This window comes from Lagenorhynchus albirostris, chromosome 5 (genome assembly GCF_949774975.1).
Source record: "Lagenorhynchus albirostris chromosome 5, mLagAlb1.1, whole genome shotgun sequence".
Lineage (NCBI taxonomy): Eukaryota > Metazoa > Chordata > Mammalia > Artiodactyla > Delphinidae > Lagenorhynchus > Lagenorhynchus albirostris.
Window position 1 is genome coordinate 78,507,553 of NC_083099.1, and position 24,608 is coordinate 78,532,160.

At 37.2% G+C, this 24,608-nt stretch overlaps 1 protein-coding gene across 1 annotated transcript in view; it reads left to right on the forward strand.

Moving 5' to 3' along the window:
* Positions 1 to 369: 369 nt before the first annotated feature.
* POLQ (DNA polymerase theta) overlaps positions 370 to 24,608 on the forward strand; it is a 113,995-nt gene continuing 89,756 nt past the window's right edge. The window contains exons 1-9 of the mRNA XM_060149319.1: positions 370 to 550; positions 1,029 to 1,208; positions 3,160 to 3,290; positions 4,742 to 4,898; positions 6,505 to 6,613; positions 14,209 to 14,428; positions 17,138 to 17,285; positions 19,678 to 19,824; positions 21,505 to 21,717. Coding sequence (XP_060005302.1) covers positions 370 to 550; positions 1,029 to 1,208; positions 3,160 to 3,290; positions 4,742 to 4,898; positions 6,505 to 6,613; positions 14,209 to 14,428; positions 17,138 to 17,285; positions 19,678 to 19,824; positions 21,505 to 21,717 — 1,486 coding nt within the window. The remainder of the gene's footprint in view (positions 551 to 1,028; positions 1,209 to 3,159; positions 3,291 to 4,741; positions 4,899 to 6,504; positions 6,614 to 14,208; positions 14,429 to 17,137; positions 17,286 to 19,677; positions 19,825 to 21,504; positions 21,718 to 24,608) is intronic.

Sequence of the window (24,608 nt, forward strand, 5' to 3'; positions counted from 1 at the left end):
CAGACATGGACAAAAAGAAAAGGAAAAACTTTAAGCCAGTATGATTATAATTGGAGATTATATATACTGAGTCTGGTTTTTCCCCCCGTTTAATCTAGGTCCAAGTCTGGTTCTCTTTCACTATCCGACAACCGAGGTGACAGGCCGGAGGTCTACGACACCAGCGAGAGCCCCTCCTTCCCCACGATTCTATGGTCCTCAGGTTACTCTCGTCACTGGGAACTCTATGGTTCCGGGGCGGGCTGGGAGGCCTGAGTTTGAAAGCCGTGGCGGGAAGATGGCGGCCGCACCTGTCGCCAACTTCCGTTTCTTCCGAGCGGGAGGACGCTGGGACTGTGCCTTTCCCTGAATGGCCGAGAATATTTCGCGATGAATCTGACTCGCTGGAGTGGGAAACGACGACGTTCAGCACCAGGCTCAGACTTCTTTTCGGGAAGTGGCGGTGACAGCAGTGACAGCCCCCTGCTCCTCTCGGGGCCGGTGCTGAGCCCGCCTCCGGGCCTGAGACGCAGCCTGAAGGACCGCGGCCGCCCGCCGGCCAGAGCTGCAGGTACTCCCAGGCACTCCGTGGGCAGCGGGCGAGGTAGGCAGCTCAGCCGGGCCACTCGTCGGGAGGTGTCCTCACCGCGCGGAGCTCGCGCGTTTGCACGGCCTGCTAGGCTTCTACTCCCCTTTCTCAGTTTGTGACTAGGACCTGGTGCGGCACGTCACTTTCTATTGACGTGGAAGAGCTTTCAGTCCATATTCAGCGACTGTCTGGTAGTAATCTTCAAGTGGTTTCTGGGTCTTTTCGACCTTTATTTACAGAAACAACTTACTAGCTGGCCAAATCTCATCACCTGTAGGGAATTCACTCCTAATAGTGCCCAGTGCTCCTTACAAATCCTTATATTGTATGTGTTTTATGTCAGGATGTACTTTAAATAGCCTCTTTACAACACATAGGAATCCCAAAACACAGTGGAAAGCAAATTACTGAAGTCTTATGTTAGAACTAAATTCAACTATTTCCTTTTTTTTCCTAAAAGGGAAATGCAAGCAGACGTTTCCTGACGATAAAGTAGACAAGCTGCTATTGGCAAATTGGGGGCTTCCTACAGCGGTTCTGGAGAAATATCACAGTTTTGGTGTAAAAAAGATGTTTGAATGGCAAGCAGAGTGCCTTTTGCTTGGACAAGTCCTGGAAGGAAAGAATTTAGTCTATTCAGGTATTCAAATTTGTGCAAGTTAATTTCTCTACTATTTTTAAGACATTATTAATGTAAAGGACACTCTATTGAGGTAAGGTGGGTGAGAGAGTGCTTTATAACTAGAGAAAGTCTTAAAATATTTGAAAAGCAGAGTTTCATCATATGCATACTTAAATTATGAAAATTCCATTAGATGGTAGGGTGGGGGAAGGCAAAAACCGAACAATTTAAACAGAATTATCTGCCTACCATTCCTCTCAAAAAACATGTGTCCCAGAGCTTCCCTGGTGGCGCAGTGGTTGAGAGTCCACCTGCCGATGCAGGGGACACGGGTTTGTGCCCCGGTCCGGGAAGATCCCACATGCCGCGGAGCAGCTGGGCCCGTGAGCCATGGCCGCTGAGCCTGCACATCCGGAGCCTGTGCTCCGCAACAGGAGAGGCCACAAGAGTGAGAGGCCTGCGCACCGCAAAGAAAAAAAAAAAAAACAACAAAAAAACATATGTCCCAGAGTGAGTGTGCGGTATGAGATGTAAATGTGCTCTTCCCACAGTTGATCTCAGTTGCTTTTCAGTGTGTGAACATTTTATGTTATATGTTTCTAAATTGACCTGCTTATACAGGATTGTATATACAAAACCCTATGTAATATACTTTATGAAATGTTTATATGGGCTTTCAAGAGCAACTTTGACTTACATAATTTTTAACCGTCTGTGCTTAGTATACTGACTTTAGAATCTAATCACTTGGTAAGATGTACGTCCTTTGTATCAGTTTTCTCTGAAATTGTGAGTCATCCAGATTTTCATTATGGCTGCCAAAAATGATTAGAGAGTTAACTATCAATAGATATAAGTTCAGGCTGTTTACTGACTGTGTAACCTTGCAAATTAGTTGAGAGAGAGAAGCAGAGGGAGGGAGGGAGCGAGCGCCTACGCGCACAGAGAGCATGAGTGCCAGGGTGTGGGCTTAGAAAAGTTTTTGGCATGTAGGAAATACTCAGTTAATGCTAACTAGTGGCAGTTGGTGGCATTGGTAGAATGGCCTGACCGTTTCAGTTGCTTAAACAAGAATTTGGGTGTCATTCATAACTCTGCTCACCAACTCACATTAATTAATCACCAAGTGTAGTGTCTGTTACCTCAAATGTCTTGATTCTGGCTACTACTCTCTGTTCTTAGGTCCATTACCTAGTTTACTATCATCTTCTAGATTATGCAATAGTTCTCTAACTAGTTAATCTTTTCTTTCTGCTCTTGCTTTGCTCCTGCAGCCAAAAGTGATCTCTCTAAAGTATAAATATGATTTTGTCATTCCTTTTCATAAAACTCACTAGTCACTCTGCATTGCTTTCAGGATAAATTCCTTACATGGTAGGATTATAAAAGTCTTCTCCATGTGGCACTTTCATATGTCTGTTTTCACTCCCCTACTTGTACTTTATACTTCAGGCTTACTGAATTACTTGCTATCATCTGAACATACCAGGCTTTCCTCTAGAACTTTACACATGCTGTTTTTTTCTGCTTGGCATTCCTTTCTTCTTGCCTTCTTTGCTCTCATAAGTTCTGTTTCCATAAACTTCCTTACAGCTCTTCTCCCTCAACTTCTATCATAGCTCCTATCACAATGTATTAAAGCTTTTTATCTATTTCCCCAAAGCAGGGCTTTTAACTGTTCAGTACTTAAAGGAAAGGATCTTTAGGTATAAGCTAGGTACTCAGTAATATTCATCATTTATTCGATGTAAAGATTTATTTGTCTCTATTTTCACTGTGAGAGTATTTAGAAACCTGGTTTAAAGTCAGGGGCATTTCAGGGTATAAAGGTTTCAGATGCTAGCTGGGGCCTTAATGATAGTTTAGCCTTGGGCTATTTAGTTACTGGATATGATTTAAAACATTTATTAATGCAGTGTATCAAATATTACTTCTTTTTGTGATAACCTTGCCGAATAACTTGTTTTAGCTCCTACAAGTGCTGGGAAGACTCTTGTTGCTGAACTACTTATTTTGAAGCGGGTCTTGGAAACACGGAAGAAAGCTCTATTTATTCTGCCCTTTGTCTCTGTGGCTAAAGAGAAGAAATACTATTTCCAGGTAATGTTCTTTTACTAAGTTTGAAATTGTGAAAGGCCTGTTATTGGCAGCTTCGGCTTTACTCATTTAAAATGGAATTATAAAAGCAATTGGAAAATAAAATTTCTTTTATTACATCCCAATGTAGCTTTAAAAGTTGACCATTTATGAGGGGAAACTTTTAAATTACTGCATAAAGGAGAAAGGGCCATTAAATCAAAGAGCAATCGGTGAAAATTGTGTAAAAATTTATAAACTTTTCCTTAGGAAATAGGCAGGGTACTTTAATTAGCATATAAAAGTGCAAATTAAGAATCAACCTCTTAAGTGAATAGTAGGACTAGACTGAAGCATGGAAAGGAAGTGTGTTTGAGGAAGCATATCCCATCCTGATGCAAGGCCATTTGGGAACGTTAGAGGATGAAGAACAAGATCCATTGGTGCTTATGTAAAGCTCCAAACCTGTGTTTTCTTCTCCTGTTCTCCTGCAAAAATGAATGACAACAGTATACATTTGTGTGACGCTCACTGGTCTTTAAGGTATTTTTACAGATACAATATTTCATTAAATAGAATAAATTTATTCTGATTTCTGCAGTGAAAAAATGTGATTTTGGAATGCCAAGATTATTGCAGTGGTAATACAAAAAATCTGAGTTCTAGTTCCAGTTTTGTCACTACCTGTGTCTTCAGGCCAGATACATAATCTGCTGGGCCTCAGTTTTTTCACTGGTAAAATGAAACTATGGGGTTAACTATGGGTTAACTTAGTAAACACTCAGAAACATTTTATTGAATGAACAGCTCTAAAATTCAATGGTTCTATAAATCTTTTTAACAGTTATTTCAGAGGTCAAATAGCCAACCAAGCTGGTTTTACATGGTAACATCCTTTCAACTTAGACCAAAGTAACAAAATGATGATCTTTTTTACTGAGAAGGTATGTTAGTTAAAAGTTAAACTAAAAAAATTAACATCAAAGTCCCATTGCATTTGACTTTTGAAACCTTTTCTTCTGTTATATAAAAAACTAATCTTTAGGGGGATAATGAGAATATTTTCCTCACAAAGTATAAATTTCTGAAAATATTAAGTTTCTGAAAATATTACATTAGTGTTAAAGAAAGAGTGAGTTTCTTGCTTGTTTATTAGATTAAAAATGTTAGTGCTTAAGGTAGTTTTTCTTTAATTTTAATTTCTATAAAGAGCTCTTAGAACTTATTTGATTAAGTATGCCATTTTATTTGACTCTGTCTTAACAGAAAATCTCTGTACTGAGTTTTATCAGTTCTGAACTTCTTATTTTTAGTATATGATTCTAAAAAGAACCAGTGTGCCCTGACCAGGAATAACTAACAGTAATCTGATAAATGTATTTGAATACTTATGTCTATGTTTTGGGAAAGAACCAATTTAAGATTCATGAATTTCAAATATTTTCTCCTGTATTTTTCCTTTTTACTCAATTTAGAGTCTGTTTCAGGAAGTAGGAATAAAAGTAGATGGTTATATGGGCAGTACCTCTCCAACAGGGCATTTCTCTTCTTTGGATATTGCTGTCTGCACAATTGAGAGAGCCAATGGTCTGATCAATCGCCTCATAGAGGAAAATAAGATGGATCTATTAGGTAAGCAAATAAGAAAATAAGTATATACTTTCTCTTGCTATTTTTGATAGAATGGAGTGAAGCTGTTGTGATTTCTGTATGACTTATGTTTTATTCTGTTGTCTGTCATCTACTTCTAGAGGTGAAAATTGGCATCTGTAATGTTAGGAACTCTGTAAAAAAAAAAAAGTTTTGCATCCTACTGATGTTATTGACTCTACTTCCTTGTATTTTTGCACTTTACAAAGCATAGAGGGTATGCTTGAACTCTCAAGTCATTTCTCATTGCTTCTTTCCTATCTAAAGTTTACCAGGAATAGAAGGAAGCACCTGCCATCTCTGCAGTTAGTGTATATATGTATTCATTATCATATTCTGGTACTGTGGTATCTAGATTAGACCTGGACCCAGAGGCTACCATTTAGCAGGCAAATGGTAGGGAGCTATAGAAACTGGCACTGTATTTGAGCTTGGAACTTTTCTACCTTAATCCTTTTTTTTTTTTCCTTTTCCAACCACTTGGGAAAGCCCACTATGTAGAGGTAGCAACAGGAAGAGAATGGTTATAGCAGCAATAGAAGCTGCAAGAATATCAGTTAGCTACTCATTGTTTTCCTGGTGAACGTAAATAGTAAAGTTAGGGTAGGGTAGGGGTGGGGAGTAAAATCAAAGATTAATGAGACACAGGCTCCGCTCTATAAAGCTTGGAGAGAGAAATCACATTCATCAGTTTGTATCAGAATTGTCAGATTGTGTTAGATTAAGTGTTATATCTACTATACCTAGCACAGTTCTTGGCACACTAGGTAGAATAAATATTCTTTGGATGGATGAATGAATGCTGAAATAAGTCATCATACAATATGATTTGGAAATAGCTTACTGATGAGGAAAAGGATCATCATGTACCATTAGGAAATAGTCTGAAAGGTCTTTATTTTTGTAGGGGGATTTGTGGGGGGGACACTAGTGCACATGCAAACTATGATATTATGAAAATGTTTAAAGGAGGCATTCGTTGATACAAATTTCAGTACTTCTTGAGCATTATTCCAAGTGCATAGACTGGTTTGATTCTCCAAGTAGGGGAGGAGGGAATTATGATCATATTTATGTTTTATAGTAGGGTGAGTCACTAGTCTACCATAATCAAACAAAAACATCCTCTTAAAATCATTTATTTCTTCCTGATCTGATTCTGTTTTTCTAAGCACTTGCTAACATCAGTATGGTTGCCCTGGCTGTTTTCCCCATAGAAAAGTCAATCCACTGAATAATTGTTGTGGATGTCCTTGATTTTCATTGTACATGTATTTCTACAAGGTTGCCAATTAAGAATTGTCTGAGTAACACGACAAAGTTTTTCTTGAGTTAGACCTGAGTTAGCTAATCATTGATTTTTAGATCCAGAATACATTGTGGTAAGACCACTTATTATACTTGAAATATCTTGGAAAAGAATTGTCTGCTATGTGGAATCTGATTTTTGTTTTATGGTTAGAAATTTGTATTACGTGCAGTGTATTATAATGACAGCTATTTATGGTACAAGATACAAGATATTGAGTCTTAAAATTCTTGGAATTGTGAAATTCTGTAAAAACTAGTATCTGGAAAATCTCTTTAGGAATGGTGGTTGTGGATGAATTGCATATGCTGGGGGACTCTCCCCGAGGGTATCTGCTGGAACTTCTGCTGACCAAGATTTCCTATATTACTCAGAAATCAGCATCTTGGTAAGTACCTGAAAAAACTAAGTTCCTGAGATTCCAAAGAATGTTGAGAATGTGTTTGCAAAAGTGCATAATAACTAGGAGTTAAATACATCAGAGGAGGGTAGTACTTATTTAGAACAAACTCACGTACAGCATTTCATTTTTGTTCCAAAAGAAGTACTTAAGACTAAGAGTGATTTTAGATTATTTTTAAAACATTCTTAAATTTCTGACTGCTCACCACTTTTATGATAGAATTTTTAAAATCCAGTTTTTGTATTTGTTATCTGCACACACATCCTTTTTAAGTAGTCAAGGCTAATTATGAAAAATAGCATTTCTTTATCCCCTACTTTCCAGAGGTAACTATTTTCAACTCTTACAGCTTATTTTCTTTTTTAAAAAAAATTTATTTTATTTATTTATTTTTGGCTGTGTTGGGCCTTTGTTGCTGCGTGCGGGCTTTATCTAGTTGTGGCGAGCGGGGGCTACTCTTCGTTGCGGTGCACGGGCTTCTCATTGCAGTGGCTTCTCCTGTTGCAGAGCACAGGCTCCAGGCGCATGGGCCTCAGTAGTTGCGTCACTCGGGCTCAGTAGCTGTGGCACGCGGGCTCTAGAGCTCAGGCTCAGTAGTTGTGGCGCGTGGGCTTAGTTGCTCTGCGGCATGTGGGATCTTCCCAGACCAGGTATTGAACCCGTGTCCCCTGCATTGGCAGGCGGATTCTTAACTGTGCCACCAGGGAAGCCCCTCTTACAGCTTTTTAAAAATTCTGTTTACACGGATATCTCTAAATATAGCTACTTGAGTTTTTAGTTTTACACATTATATATTGACTTTTTACTATGGAAGATGAAGATCTAGCTCTTTTTTATATTCTTTACTCACTCTGCCTGATCTCCTCCAGCCCCTTAGTCTTTCTTTATCCTCTCATTATATTCCCATTCTTCAAATATACTTATGTTCTAATTTTGCTTAGTTCAGTATTCAATATTACACTATTATGACTATATAAGTGTCGTTGTCAACTGAGCCATGTGGTATATTATGATTATTTTTACTTCCTAAATAACTTTTTGTTTTCTCTGAAATTAATAAATGTCTTTTGTTTGATGAGTTGGTTTTCTGTGAACTTATCATTGATTTATCTCTAGCCTCTTCCCCACTTATATAAATCTCCACCCAGCATGTTCCAATACATTTGTTATTCTGCCCAATTTGTTTTCTTGAAGAAGTTTCTCCTAAAGCCTCCTGAGTTGTTCCAATTTAGATAGGTGGTTAATCTATATATGTGCTGTACAACAGTTATCTTGAGATCTCTTTTTATCATTATCATTAATTCCCATTGCTGTTTGCTTGAGTCAGAGCCCTCCTTTTTTGTGATCATATGTATTTCTCTTGATTCACTTTCTCATTTTAGTGGGGATATCTTCTAGGAAGTTCCACTTTATTTCAGTGTACAGGCTATTATGGGTATAAATATTGCAAAAATTAGCATGTCTGAAAATGCCTTACAATTATTTCATAGATTTTCCAGGTACAAACGTCAAGATTTTAAACACTTTTAGAGTTTTTAACATAGTACTTCATTTTTCTCATTACTATTGAGAAATGCAGTGCCATGCTAATCCTTCATCCTTTGTATAAATTTTATAAATTTATTTATTTATTTTTGGCTGCGTTGGGTCTTCGTTGCTGCGCGCGGGCTTTCTCTAGTTGTGGTGAGCAGGGGCTACTCTTATTTGCAGTGTGCAGGCTTCTCATTGCTGTGGCTTCTCTTGTTGGGGAGCACAGGCTCTAGGTGTGCGCACTTCAGTAGTTGTGGCTCGTGGGCTCTAGAGTGCAGACTCAGTAGTTGTGGCGCATGGGCTTAGTTGCTCCCCGGCATGTGGGATCTTCCTGGACTAGGGCTCGAACCTGTGTCCCCTGCATTGGCAGGCAGATTCTGAACCACTGGGCCACCAGGGAAGCCCTGTATAAATTTTAAAATTTTTCTCTGAGAGTTTTTAAGAGATCCTTTTCTTCCTTAGTATTGTGAAATGTCACTGATGTGTCTTGGTGTTGGTCTGTTTTCTAACATTGTTCTGGGTACTCAGTAGTTGCTTTCAGTCTAGGAGCTCTTGTCTTTCAGTTTAGGGAGATTTTAACACATCTCTTGCAGTATGTGGGAAAACATGCAGATAGTCATCTATATCCCAAATTAGTAGGGATATAGAAGATATGACTAATACAATTAGCAAATTTGACCTAATGGATGTATGTAGAATATTTACCAAATAAGAGCAGTATATATATTCTTTTCAGTTACATATGAAACATTTACAAAAAAAAAACCCCTATCATGTGCTAGGCCATAAAACAACATATTTAAAGGATTTAAGTCATTTAAAATATATTCTTTGACAGCAGTGGAATTAAGCTAGAAATAACTATAAGAAAAACATAACTGAAAGATGCCCACATATTTAGAAATTAATAAATAATTCTGACCCCTTTTGGGGTGAAAAAAATAATCACAGTAAAAACAGGAAGATAGTTTGGAATGAAAGTATAATAAAAATATCTCCTAATGAAATTGTGAAATGCAGCTAGAGTTGTTTTTTTGTTTGTTTGTTTGTTTATTTTGCGGTACGCGGGCCTCTCACTGTTGTGGCCTCTCCCGTTGCGGAGCACAGGCTCTGGACGCGCAGGCTCAGTGGCCATGGCTCACGGGCCTAGCCGCTCCGCGGCATGTGGGATCTTCCCAGACCAGAGCACGAACCCGTGTCCCCCGCATCGGCAGGCGGACTCTCAACCACTGCGCCACCAGGGAAGCCCTAGAGTTGTTTTTAAAGGGAAATTGATAGTATACAGTGTGTATATTATTAAAGACGAGAGACAGGAAAATTAATGACTTATTCATCTCTAGAACTTAGAAAAAGAATAGTAAAATAATGCCACAGAGAGTGGAAGGAAAGAAATAATAAAGACAAGAACAAAAATTAATGAAAGAGGAAAGTCATTATCCTGAACATTAAAAACAATTCTACAAGTCAATGAGGAAAAATACAATCTAATATATCAATGGGTAAGGAACTTGAACAGACATTTATAAGAGGGTATCCAAATGGTGTCTAAACATGAAATGGTGCTTAATCTCATTAGTAATCAAGGAAATGTAAATTACCTCTTCAAAGAGCTATTACCACACACTGTCCAAAATACCTAACAGATTGACAATACTAAGTGGTAACAAAGATGTGGAACAGTAAGGAAGTCCTAGCCACAGCAATCAGACAAGAAAAAAAAAAAATAAAAGGAATCCAAATTGGAAAGGAAGAAGTAAATCTGCCACTGTTTGCAGGTGACATGATAACTATACACAGAAAATCCTAAAGACACCACCAAAATACTAGAACTCATCAATGAACTATGTAAAGTTGTAGGATACAAAATTAATATATAGAAATCTGTTGTATTTCTGTATACTGACACGAATTATCAGAGAAATTAGGAAAACAGTCCTATTTATAATTGCATCAAAAAGAATAAAATCCTAGGAATAAGTCTAACTAAGGAGATAGAAGACCAATGCAATCCCTATCAAATTACCAATGGCATTTTTTTGCAGACCTAGGGCAAAAAAATCTTAAAATTTGTATGGAAACACAGAAGACCCCAAATAGCCAAAGCAATCTTGAGAAAGAAAAATGGATCTGGAGGAATCAGGCTCCCTGACTTCAGAGTATACTATAAAGCTTTGTTCCAGTACCATACTGTAATCAAAACAGTTTGGTACTGGCACAAAGACAGACTTATAGATCAATGGAACAGTATAGAAAGCTCAGAAATAAACCCATGCACCTATGGTCAATTAATCTACGACAAAGGCAGCAAGAGTATACAATAGACAAAAGACTGTTTCTTTAATAAGTGGCACTGCGAAAACTGGACAGCTACATGTAAAAGAATGAAATTAGAATACTCCATAACATCATACACAAAAACAAACTGAAAATGAATTAAGGACCTAAATGTAAGACCAGATGCTATAGAATTCCTAGGGGAAAACACTCTTTGGCAGAACACTCTTTGACATAAATTGCAGCAAGATCTTTTTGGATTCACCTCCCAGAGTGATTAAAATGAAAACAAAAATTAACAGGTGGGACCTAATTAAACTTAAAAGCTTTTGCATAGCAAAGGAAACCATAAACAAAATGAAAAGACAACTCATAGAATAGGAGAAAATATTTGCAAACAAAGTGACCGACATGGGTTTAATCTCCAAAATAGACAAACAGCTCATGCAGCCCAATATCATAAAAACAAACAACCCAATAAAAAATGAGCAGAAGATCTAAATAGACATTTCTCCAAAGAAGAATACAGATGGCCAAAAAACACATGAAAAGATACTCAACATCACTAATCATTAGAGAAATGCAAATCAAAACTACAATGATGTATCACTTCACACAGAATCGCCATCATTAAAAAGTCTACAAACTATAAGTGCTGGAGAGGGTGTGGAGAAAAGGGAACCCTCCTACACTGTTGGTGGGAATGTATATTGGTACAGCCTCTATGTGAACAGTACGGAGGGTCCTTACAAAACTAAAAATAGAACTATCATATGATGCAGCAATCCCACTCCTGGCCATATACCTGGAGAAAACCATAATTTGAAAAGATACATGCACCCCAATGTTCACTGCAGCACTAATTACAGTAGCCAGGACATGGAAGCAACCTAAATGTCCATCAACAGGAATGGATAAAGAAGATGTGGTACATAGATACAATGGAATATTACTCAGCCATAAAAAAGAACAAAATAATGCCATTTGCAGCAACATGGATGGACCTAGAGATTGTCATAAGGAGTGAAGTAAGTCAGACACAGAAAGACAGGTGTCATATAATATCACTTATATATGGAATCTAATAAAAAATGATATAAATGAACTTACTTACGAAACAGACTCACAGATCTTGAAATCAAACTTATGGTTACCATAGGGGAAAGGTGGGGGGAAGTGATAAATTAGGAGATTGGGATTAACCTGTATACTACCATATATAAAATAGGGAACTAACAAGGCTGTACTGTATAGCACAGGGAACTCTACTCAATACTCTGTAATTACCTATACTGGAAAAGAATCTGAAAAAGAATAGATAAATGTATAACTGAACCACTTTGCTGTACACCTGAAACTAAAACAACATTGTAAATCAACTATACTCCAATATATATATATATAAAAATCCTAGGAATAAGTCTAAGGAGGTAGAAGACTTGTACTCAGAAAACTATAAGACACTGATGAAAGAAATTGAAGACAGCACAAACAGATGGAAAGCTATACTGTGTTCATGGATTGGAAGAATAAATATTGTTACAATGACCATACTACACAAGGCAAGTTACACATTCAGTGCAATCCCTTCCAAAATACCAATGGCATTTTTCACAGAACTAGAATGAAAAATTCTAAAATTTGTATGGAAACACATAAGACCCTGAATAGCCAAAGCAGTCTGGAGAAAGAATAACAAAGCTGGAGACATCACACTCCCTGACTTCAGACTATAGTGCAAAGCTACAGTAATCAAAACAGTATGGTACTGGCATAAAAACAGACACATAAATCAATGAAACAGATTAGAAAGCCCAGAAATGAGCCCAGACTTTTATGGGCAATTAATCTGTGACAAAGGAGGCAAGAATATACAACAATGGTGAAAAGACAGCCTTTTCAATAAATGGTGTTGATAAAACTGGATTACTGTCTCACAGCATGCACAAAAATAAATTCAAAATGGATTAAAGATTTAAATCAAGACCTGAAACCATAAAACTTGTAGAAGAAAGCATAGGTAGTATGCTCTTTGATGTTGCTCTCAGTAATATTTTTAGGATATGTCTCCTCAGGCAAGGGAAACAAAAGTAAAAATAAACAAATGGGACTATATCAAACTAAAAGGTTTCTGCACAGCAAAGGAAACTTTCAATAAAATGAAAAGGCTGCATACTGAATGGGAGAAGATTTTTGCAAATGATGTATTCAGTAAGGGGTTAATATCTAAAATATATGAAGAATTCATATAAATCAACATAAAAAAATCCAATTAAGAAATGGGCAGAGGGTCTGAATAGACATTTTTCCAAAGAAGACATACAGATGGCCAACAGGCATATGAAAAGATGCTCAACGTCACTAATCATCAGTGAAATACAAATCAAAACCACAATGAGATATCACTTCACACCTGTCAGAATGGCTGTTATCAAAAAAGACAGCAAATAACAAGTGTGGGCAAGGATGTGGAGAAAAGAGAACCCTTGTGCACTTTCGGTGGGAATATAATTGCTGCAGCCACTATGGAAAACAGTATGGCGATTCCTCAAAAAATTAAAAGTAGAACTGCCATATGATCCAGCAATTCTACCCCTGGGTATTTATCTGAAGTAAAACAAAAACACTAATTTGGAAAAAATATGTGCACCCCTAGGTTTAGTGCAGCATTATTTACAATAGCTAAGATATGGAAGCAACCAAGTGCCCATCAATAGATGAATGGATAAAGAAAACATGGTGTATTTATATACAATGGAATATTATTCAACCATACGAAAGAAGGAAATCCTGCTGTTTGCAACAACATGGATGGACTTAGAGGGTATTATGCTAAGTGAAATAAGTGAGACAGAGAAAGACAAATACTTTATGATTTCACTTACATGTGGAATCTAAAAATACAGAACAGATGGTTGCCAGAAGGATGGGGGTTGTGGGGAGGAAAGAAATAGGTGAGGAAGATTGAGGTATAAATTTCAGTTGCAAAATAAATGAGTCATGGATATGAAGTGTACAATGTGGGGAATATAGTTAATAACTAATAGCTTTGTATGATGACATATTGTAACAAGACTTAATGCTGATCATTTTGAAATGTATAGAAATATTGAATCACTGTGTTGTGTAACAGAAACTAACAGTGTTGTAGGTCAGTTATACTTCAAAAATGAACAAACTCGTAGAAAAAGAGATCAAATTTGTGGGTTACCAGAGGCAGAGTTGGGGAGAGAAGGAGCTGAATGAAGGTAGACAAACTTCCTATTATAAGATAACTAAGTACTAGGGATGTAACGTACAACATGATAAATATAATTAACACTGCTGTGTGTTATATATAAAAGTCATTGAGCATAAATCCTAAGAGTTCTCATCACAAGGGAAAAACTTTTTTCTGTTTTTTTAATGTTGTATTTATATGAGATAATGGATGTTCCCAAAACTTATTGTGATAATCTTTTCATGATGTAAGTCAAATCATTATGCTGTACACCTTAAACTTATAGAGTGCTGTGTGTCAATTATATCTCAATAAAACGGGGAAAAAACACACATGGATTGCAGGGGTGTAACTCTGGTACAGTCTCTTTGGAAAACAGTTGGACATTATCTAATAAAATTAAGATAATATAAGACCCAGCAATTTTACTCCTAGGTGTATACCCTAAAGAAATTTATGCACATATATACCAAAGGACACGACCAAGAATATTGTTAGCACCATTTGTAATTAGTACTGTGTGTCTTTTAGCATCATTTTCATTTGTTTTTCACAGCCAGGCATATTTAGCCAGTCCTCTGTCTAATGCCGTACAAATTGTTGGCATGAGTGCTACTCTCCCAAATTTGGAGCTTGTGGCTTCCTGGTTGAATGCTGAACTCTACCACACTGACTTTCGCCCTGTACCACTGCTGGAATCAGTAAAAATTGGAAATTCTATTTATGACTCTTCATTGAAGCTTGTGAGGGAATTTCAACCCATGCTGCAAGTAAAGGTAAGTCATTATTTTTATATAATTACCACCAGTACTTTTGTATTTGATTGCATTTTCTCACAAGTTAACAGTTTTTTGTTGTTGTTGTTGTTGTTTTTTGTTTTATGCTATACGTGGGCCTCTCACTGTTGTGGCCTCTCCTGTTGTGGAGCACAGGCTCCGGACGCGCAGGTTCAGCGGCCATGGCTCATGGGCCCAGCCGCTCCACGGCATGTGGGATCTTCCCGGACCGGGGCATGAACCCATGTCCCCTGCATCGGCAGGTGGACTCTCAACCACTGCGCCACCAGGGAAGCCCAAGTTAACAGTTTTTTTTTTTTTTTTTTTTGCGGTACGCGGGCCTCTCACTGTTGTGGCCTCTCCCGTTGCGGAGCACAGGCTCCGGACGCGCAGGCTCAGCGGCCATGGCTCACGGGCCCAGCCGCTCCGCGGCATGTGGGATCTTCCCGGACCGGGGCACGAACCCGTGTCCCCTGCATCGGCAGGCGGACTCTCAACCACTGCGCCACGAGGGAAGCCCAAGTTAACAGTTTTTGAGTTAAGTAAAGTAGGGGGTTGCAAAGTAGTTGAATATGCATTATATATGCATTAGAAGGATTCCTAATGCTAAGCTAATTGGTTTCATATTAAAGAATTGGTGGTGTTGGTGAGAGAGGAAATGTAGCTGTGTCTTAAATTTAAGTATTATCATTTCCTGTAAGTGTAAGTATAAAATTGTGTAGATTTTTCTTTTTAACTAGGAAAAAGATTTTCTTATGGCTTTGTTTACACTAAACACTAATGTGGAAAATTGACCTTTTGTTTAATGTTATAGGTATAATATAGGAGAGTGGAAAAATCATTTTTTGGAGTCAGAAAGACCTACTTCTGATACTTCATAGGGATACTTGATATGGCTATGATATTAGTTGAATCACATAACTTCAATGAATGTAGTGTCTTCATCTATAAAATGGGATATAATACTTGTATTTAGTATTGTAAGAATGAAATTTGATTTAAAAAAATTGCCTAGCACCTAGGAAGGGCCTGAGAAATATCCCCTCCCCACACCCCTAAATACACTTAAAAACGTTTAGTTCACAATATTTTTCTAAGCCTGATTCTTCAGTCCTGAGGTTAAAGGACTGACTCATGATCTGTGCTGTGAGGGATCTGTTTTTATGCCGAGCAGTGCCTCTGAGTACTGAAAAAGTTAAGGGTAAGTTTAGAACTAGGAATAGGACTAAATTCATGTGTTTTAGTACTGTCATAGGTATGCATTTGTAGCTTCTGCATGCCTGGTATGGAATCTTATTTAGTTGCTTCGCTCTGTACCCCAAATTTCACCTGACTGTGCCTTGGTTACCTTAAGTATATAAGTAAACACATTCATCTACTCTCCTGTTAATCCTCTATTATCAGGCCTATGCCTCCACCTCATTTAAATGTTACAACTCTTACCTGGATTTTTGAAATAGCCTCATAATTGATCTCTTTGCTTCCTACTCTGTCCCCTTCAGTCTGTGCTTAAATCAAGAGCTAGTGACCTATTTAAAATGAATATCACATGCTGCTCAAAAACTTGTGATGGTTCCCTGTTTCATTTAGAATGAAAGCCAACATCTTTAAAGTAGCCTACAAGCCCCTGCATGATCTGCCCCACTCCCTTAGTGCGCTGACTTCAGTTTCTATATTCCTTCTTACTTCCTCGGTAGCCTTTTTGCTATTCCATAATATGCCAAGAATCTCCCACCTCAGGTTCTCCTTATCTGGAATGCTTTCTCCCCCAGGCATCAGTAGGGTTTACCCTTTCACCTTTGGACCTTTACTCAAATATCAATTTCTCAGACCTTCCTTGGCCACCTTATTTAAATTGCTGTGTTCTCCCATTCCTCCTATTTTCCCTTTTTATTTTTCCCCTTTGCACTTTTCAAAATTGAACATACTACGTGTTTTACTTATCTTGTTGTTTTTATCTATCTTTTCTTACTGGAGTAGAAGAACTCTGAGGGCAGAGCTGTTTTTCTGCTTTATTCTCCATCTGCAGTGCCTAGAACAATATATGGCACATAGTAAATATTTGCTTAATGAGTGAATGGATTAATGAATTAATCCAGTTACACACACTCACCTTCCAGTTTTGAGAACTCCCTGGGCCACCACTGGGTGTTTACAAATGCTTTGTTTTGCTTGAGATGTGTTCTCTGTCCCCCAGTTACCTTTCATTAGGATAATGCTTCCCATTCTTCACGTCTCAGCTAAATCATCAGTTTCTCAGGGAAACCTTTCTTTCAGATCTTTCAAATTTATGTCAAATATGAGGCTTCAAAACACCATAAAACTCTCTTTCATAGTACGTATTATGATTGTATTTTACATTTGTTTGTTTAGTACTTTAATGTTTCCCCAGTGAGACCTAAACTCCTTAAAGATAGTACCTTGACTTTCTTTTACTCACCATAATATCCCCATTACTTGAGGGTTGGAGGTCAGTCAATATTAGTTGAATGAATATAAGATATTTCCTACTCACCTTGCATCATAAGGAAGTTTATTTTCTTTTCTCTTTCTGCTTTTTCTTTGTTTTATTACTGATTTTGTGTAACTGATTTTTATCATGCCTTTGAGTAGAAAAACCTTTCCCTTGAAGCAAAATGAATGACTTTAAAATGATATGAAAATGTTTTGAAAGTACTACTACAGTGGCAACTTCTCTTTCTTTTTTAGGGAGATGAGGACCATGTTGTTAGTTTATGTTATGAGACCATTCGTGATAACCATTCAGTATTACTTTTCTGTCCGTCAAAGAAATGGTGTGAGAAGTTAGCAGATATCATTGCCTATGCGTTTTACAGTCTACACCATCAAGCTGAGGGTAAGTTACTAATAGCAGTGAAAGCCTCCATACTTAGGACATTTGCTTGAAAGTAATGTTAATAATTATATTAGCAAAGCATGGCTCTCTTTCATCATTGCCACCACCTGCCTACTGTATACTCCTTTGTAAAACTATGCTTTTGTGACTAATCATCTCCTTATCCTCCTTACAGACAATGTGTACACACATTTAGATTAATCTTCAGAATTTTAAAATGTTGGATTTCTACAGATATATACTGAGGTTCTTCATCTAGGATCCATGAGCTTTGAGAGGTTGACCTCGAAGCCCCTAAATTGTATAAAAAACTTCACATATACACATTTTTTGGGGGAAAGCAGTCATATCTTTTTTATATTTCCAAACTGTAACTCTAAAAAGAATCATACACACACACACACACACACACACACATATGTACATATACATATATACACATGTATTGGGTTGGCCAAAAAGTTTGTTCATAACATCTTATGGAAAAAGCCAAATGAACTTTTTGGCCAACCCAATATTTTAAAAGCTTTACTGAGGTGGAATTTATGTGGAATAAAATGTACCCACTTGAAGTGTGTAACTTCATGAATTTTAACAAATGTGTTCACCTGTTTAACTCCCCCACTGTGATCAACATGTAGAACATTTCTGTCACTCTAAAATGTTCTCTTTTGCTATCAATCTCCTCCCTCTATCCCCAGCTTCAGGCAACCACTCATATATTTTCTGTCACTCTAGATTAGTTGTGTCTTCTAAGAATTTCATGTAGTAAATGAAGTCATATTGTGTGTATGTGTCTTTTGTGCCTGGATTCTTTTACTCATCATAATATTTTTAAGATTCATCCAGATTGTTACTTTTATCAATTTGTTTCTTTTTTATTGCTGAGTATTGATCTAGTATATTGCTATAACCATTAGTATATATTTTTACTGATTCTAGGATGAGTACTAGCTTATGGTCCCTTGGGGTCAAAGATAAGTGTATCCCTACAGAGACCAGTTCTAGTTACAGAATACTGTGATATTTTATGACTTTGTTATGACAGTGGCATCTTGAGGACAGGTGATGGATATCTCAAGCCTAGCTCCAATAAGTAAACTTTGCCTGAAGTTATATTGGGTAGACTCTGATCCAACGTTTTAATATCTCTTCTAGTTCCCTCTTAATTGATACTTTCTTATTATGCCAACTTATATTTTTTATGTGAACCATGATAACTTATATTCCTTAATAACCAGAAACATTATTAATATTTTCTTTGCTTGAGGCTCTGTTATTTTGATTTATAGCAGTGGTTCCCAAATCCTAGTGCTTAGACTGGAGCCTGGGCTATGATGAACTTTTCACCAGAAAAGTAAAGACATGGCAGCACATTTTTCGTAAAGATGAAGTTTAAATTTTGAAATTATCCCTACTGATTTTTTATGTTAAAATAACTTTTCTTTTGAAATAAGGAATCAATGATAATTTTTAAAAAATTTTAAATTGTTCTTAGAGAAATAAAACTTTGGCAACCCTCTGTGGATCCTCAAAATTTTAGGAAAAGTTTACCTAAAAGACTTAAAAATATATAAAATATAAGATACATTCTATGAGAAGGTTTACTAGTTCAGAAATCCAAAATTCTAAGAAATTCTTTAAGCAAACATAGTTCTTGCATCTAAGAAGGTCTTCTGGGGGAAGTTACACATAGAGGCAAAAACAGAGGGTAATGTATGATTAATTACCACATTGGTGCCAAAAAGGCTAGAAGAATTGTCATTTAGAACTAAGCTCCTATGTGATTCTGACACTGCTGGTTTGGGGGGTGGGGCACACTTTGAGCGAGGATTTTGATTTTTAGTCTCTGAGTGGTAGTATCTGTAATTTTCTCCTTCCTTCAGCTGTTTCTTTGATCTCCTCCTGTGGGCTTGATCTCACCCTAATATAGTGTTTCCTAAACTTTGGTACACATTAGAATTGCCTGGGGAGATTTAAAAATCGTTATGTCCAGGTTGCATCGCATCACAAAGTCCAGAGGTGAATGCCAGGCATCAGTATTTTTAAAAGATGTCCAGGTGATTTTTTTTTTTTTGTGGCGGTACGCGGGCCTCTCACTGTTGTGGCCTCTCCTGTTGCGGAGCACAGGCTCCGGACGCACAGGCTCAGCGACCATGGCTCATGGGCCCAGCCACTCCGCGGCATGTGGGATCTTCCCGGACCAGGGCACGAACCCGTGTCCCCTGCATCAGCAGGCGGACTCTCAACCACTGCGCCACCAGGGAAGCCCCATCCAGGTGATTATTATAAGTAGTAGTTTCAGAACCATTGCCCTCTGTCATGACTCAGGCAGATAGCAGTTAAAGAGGTCCAAGGGGAGGTGACAGTGTTGATGATTTTTTTGTGACAGGATTGGTAAGATCATCTGAACTTCCACCAGTGATACTGGAACAAAAGGGCCTCCTAGAAGTGATGGATCAGTTAAAACGTTTGCCTTCAGGACTGGACTCTGTATTACAAAAAACTGTGCCATGGGGAGTAGCGTTTCATCATGCAGGTATCCGTATTTATAATATGTTATTAAGAAGCCCCCTCCAAGAATCCTTATAATTTCTTCATTTTTATTTTTATATTTGATTTGCATTTGATTTCTTGTTAACCACACTTAATACTCTTAGATTTTATTTTAAGAAATTGTGTGATTAAGGTTAAACAAGAATAACATGTAGGTTTACTTATCTGTATGGTATATAAATACTGGATATAAGCTTTTTTGTACCATTGGGTAAATGAATTCTAAAATTATTACCTTTCTATACTTTGTTTTTTTAAAAATTAGGTTAGAGTGGTACTTGCTATCCTAATTTTATGCCACTCTGTTTCCTTTTATCTCAAGGGGTATTGGAAATATTCTCACGAGTATATCAAAATCAAATTAAGTTTAGAATTTGTCGTATTGTATTTTGAGAGGGCTACAAGTGTTTAAAAACCAAATACCTAGGTTGTCAAAATTGCAAGGGTTATGACAGTCACCGAATTAAATAATTTCTTTCAGGGTATGATCTGTCAATGATGATATATGCTGAGGATATGATTAAGAATATATAGTTTCTGGGGAGTGGGAAGGGTAAGCTGTGACAAAGCGAGAGAGAGGCATGGACATATATACACTACCAAACGTAAGGTAGATAGCTAGTGGGAAGCAGCCGCATAGCACAGGGAGATCAGCTTGGTGCTTTGTGACCGCCTGGAGGGGTGGGATAGGGAGGGTGGGAGGGAGGAAGACACAAGAGGGAGGAGATATGGGAACATATGTATATGTATAACTGATTCACTTTGTTATAAAGCAGAAACTAACACACCATTGTAAAGCAATTATACTTCAATAAAGATGTAAAAAAGAAAAAAAGAATATATAGTTTCTATGATTAGGAACTTAACCTTTTCAATTTATTTAAAATTTTTATCGTGCTATATATAAATAAATTTTAAAAAAAAAAATATATATATATATATATACCCATACACACAAACACATAAAAGAATATTTTCATTGTATATAACTTATAATGCATACTAGTAAAATGAATACTGGTGGACTCACAACTTATTTACAAACTAGAATCCCAATCCTTTTGATTTTTTTTAAAATAAAAGAAAATAAAAAATAAGCCACATAAGTGTGTATTCTGTATGCTGTTTTTCATTTACTCATGTATTTATTTTTCAGACATTTATTTATGTGTCTCACCATGGTGTTGGATAGACCCTGCAGATACTGTCATAAGGCATGTCTCTACCTTCAAGGAGTTCTTGTCTAGAGCAGGGGTCAGCAAACTACAGTCTGCTGGTCAAATCCAGCTGTTTTTGTAAATAAAGTTTTATTGGAACACAGTCTTGCCCATTTGTTTTGCGGCTGCTTTCATGTGACAGTGGTAGAGTTGAGTAGTTGCAGCAGAGACCATCTGTCCTGCAAAACCTAAAATATTTACAGATAAAGTTTGACAACCCCTGGTCTAGAAGATGAGATAGAAGTACAGTATACAGTACAAGGGTTGGCAGATTATACTCTTAAATTGGTAGACTTTGATTACTTCTTTGTTTACAGTCATAACAATAGCTTGAAAAAAATCTTTACATGCTTGTAACAGATTCTCAGATCCATTTGTAAGTGATCAAGTACAATATTTTCATTTTATGTTAATAAATATATGCTATTGTAATTTCTTTTTTTTAGGTCTTACTTTTGAGGAGAGGGATATCATTGAAGGAGCCTTCCGTCAAGGTCAGATTCGGGTCTTGGCAGCAACTTCTACTCTTTCATCTGGGGTGAATTTACCTGCACGTCGTGTAATCATTCGGACTCCTATTTTCAGTGGTCGACCTCTAGATATTCTTACTTACAAGCAGATGGTTGGTCGTGCTGGCAGGAAAGGAGTAGACACAGTAGGTAAGTGAGTTTGAATTTTGTAATAGTGTTGCTGAAGGACAGTGTCAGTCTACCTGAAATTGAATGGCAACCCATTTCTTATCATGCTGTATTTCTTTGTTATCCAAAACACTAATGTCATCCTTTTGGATTTGTTTAATATTTATATGACTATAACTTAAAATTTTCATATCATCAACTATTGATTGTCTAGTAATGTAGAATCAAGATTTTCTTTTGTATTATATACAGTGAAATGATTCAGTATTATGTTAGATGACATCACATTAGCTGTAAGATGACTTTTAATTTCCAGTATCATCTACTATTTTGTGCTAGTGAAGGGATTAATTTATATGGGTATTAATTCTGTTTAGGTGCCTGCTGTAAGAGTTCAAATAGGGATGCTGAGAGCTGGGAAGTACTCGCACACTTTTGGAATAGGAACTTCATGTACCCTCTTTCTCTTTCTGAATTGGTGCTGGCTCTGAAAACACTTTTTCAGTTTCTTATTTTGTATCAACAAGTAATGACAATATTACCAGCAATGCAAACAAAACTTTTGTCTTAAGCAATAGGGAAGAGGCTTGTTTGAATTAAATATGAAGATAGCAGCAAATATTATTTCTTGCCTGCTACATTATTCTGGATATGACTAAATTGTTGAGTCTTCTAACATTAAAGAACTTTGAGAGGAACATTCTCTGTCACACTTTCTTTCTTCTAGTTTGTTTTTCCGTGTTCAGCAGTATAGTTTCTATCTTGTGGTATAAGATGGCTATTCCAGTCTCTGTTATCACATCTGCATTTCAGTCATCAGGAAGGAGAGATGAGGAAGTAAAGGGCCCATCCTACCCTTTAAGGACACTTCCCAGAAGTTGCACTTAGTATTTCTCCTTACACACAATTGGCCAGAACTAAGTCATATGTTTACATTCCCTGACTACAGGGAAGCTGGTGAATATAATCTAGCTGAGTGACCCTGTGTTCATCTAACATTTAGGGGTTTTATTAAAGAAAGAATGAGAGAATGGCTATTAGGGGCAAGTATTAGTCTCAGCCCTAGTAGCAAATGATTCGTCTGTATGTAATCCCTGAAGGGCCACTGGTCTGCCTCACTTTTAAGCCCTAAGAAGTTTGTTGATTAAACAAACCTTCCAACTCATTGGATTTCTCTTACTAAAGGCATCAAAGAAGTTTATCCTACTTCTGTCTCTTACTTTATCTACGAAATATGCAGATTACATTTATGTGTTTTAAAAGGGCGGGAGGAAGAGCTAAGATGCTCCCTTCTCATTCCTAACTGCCTCCTTCCGTCCTTCCTCCAATTTTCATTTCTCAGTAGACTCACAACTCTGGAGAGTGGAGTGTAAGTTCATTTTACATAGATACTCTTCTTTCAAGGCCAGAGGGTCTTCAAGGTGATGTAAAGATAAGGAGGTTTTATTTGCTTTGCTATGTTCTTAGCTTGTGCTTATCTTTCTCATGGGGAAGAATAATAGGAAGGTTGGCACCCTGGACTCATATCAAGCCTTAAATCAGATAACATTCAAACAATACTAAAATATACCACAACAACTTTGTTTCTGAGGTCTTGGAAACTTCTGAGATTTTGACTTTACATAATGTTCCATTTTAGGTGGCATATGGCTTGCTCAGAATTTAAGTGGAGAATGTGCAAATAAAGGGTTTCATATCAACTATGAAGATTTAAATACTTGGTCATTCTTTTTGTAGCATTTTTGTAACTTCTTTGCATTTTATAAATGATATGAATATTTCCTGGATAGTTCATGGAGTTTTATTTAGATGACTCTTTAATCTCTCTTTGGATTTTTTGGAACCTTCCAGTGTAGGATGATGGTGCTTTGTGCCAAAACAGTGACTTGCAGTTAAAAAGTTTGCAGATCTATCTATATCAAATCTATGAATGATTTGACTCTAATTGACTTCTCAATTATAATATGGATACAGCCTCACTAGGCAGGTGGGAATGGGATCTGGACATATATACTGGCATTATTTTGGGCATTTTCATAAATCTTGCTCATCCTGAAAAAGGGTTGTCTATTTTGTTGAAGAATCAAAGCCTGGAAGAGCTTTACACTGCTCAAAGTGGCTTTTTACCTTGTTGCTAATGCTAGTTGATCCATTTTCTAGGTAGTTTTTTTGTTTTAAGCTGGGTTGTTTTATAGTTATCACAAGAGCCAGGTGGTATATTTTATTCACCTGGCTTTTGTTTGTTTGTTCTGATGGCACCTATGTTTTTGTAATTATATTTGGGGTAAATAACCAATGGTTATCAAGTTTATAGTTCCTTATATTTTTCCTATCTTGATTCTCAATTTGGCAGTGTTAAGAAAGCATCATCTGTATTTTCTCTCTGCCTGGGTGGTTAGTATAGTCCACCACAATCCTACTGTTATTTCTGTTTTTCTCTAATGCAAATGGCCTTCATTTTGCCTGTTGAATATCTTATTTACTGCCTCCTTTCCCTTACTATTGGATTCATTTTTGAAAAAAAAATAGTTTTCTCTAGTTTTAATTGTTGTAATAAGTGTTTATGTTTGTATAAATAGTATATTTTTTTTCTTAGTGACTTTTTTTAAGGTTTAATTTTTTTTTTTTTTTGGTGGCTGCGTTGGGTCTTTGTTGCTGCATGCGGACTTTCTCTAGTTGCGGTGAGTGGGGGCTACTCTTTGTTGCAGTGCGCAGGCTTCTCGTTGCGGTGGCTTCTCTTGTTGTAGAGCATGGGCTCTAGGCATGAGGGCTTCAGTAGTTGCAGCACGTTAGCTCAGTAGTTGTGGCACGCGGGCTCTAGAGCAAAGGTTCAGTAGTTGTGGAGTACGGGCTTAGTTGCTCCATGGCATGTGGGATCTTCCCAGACCAGGGATGGAACCTGTGTCCCCTGC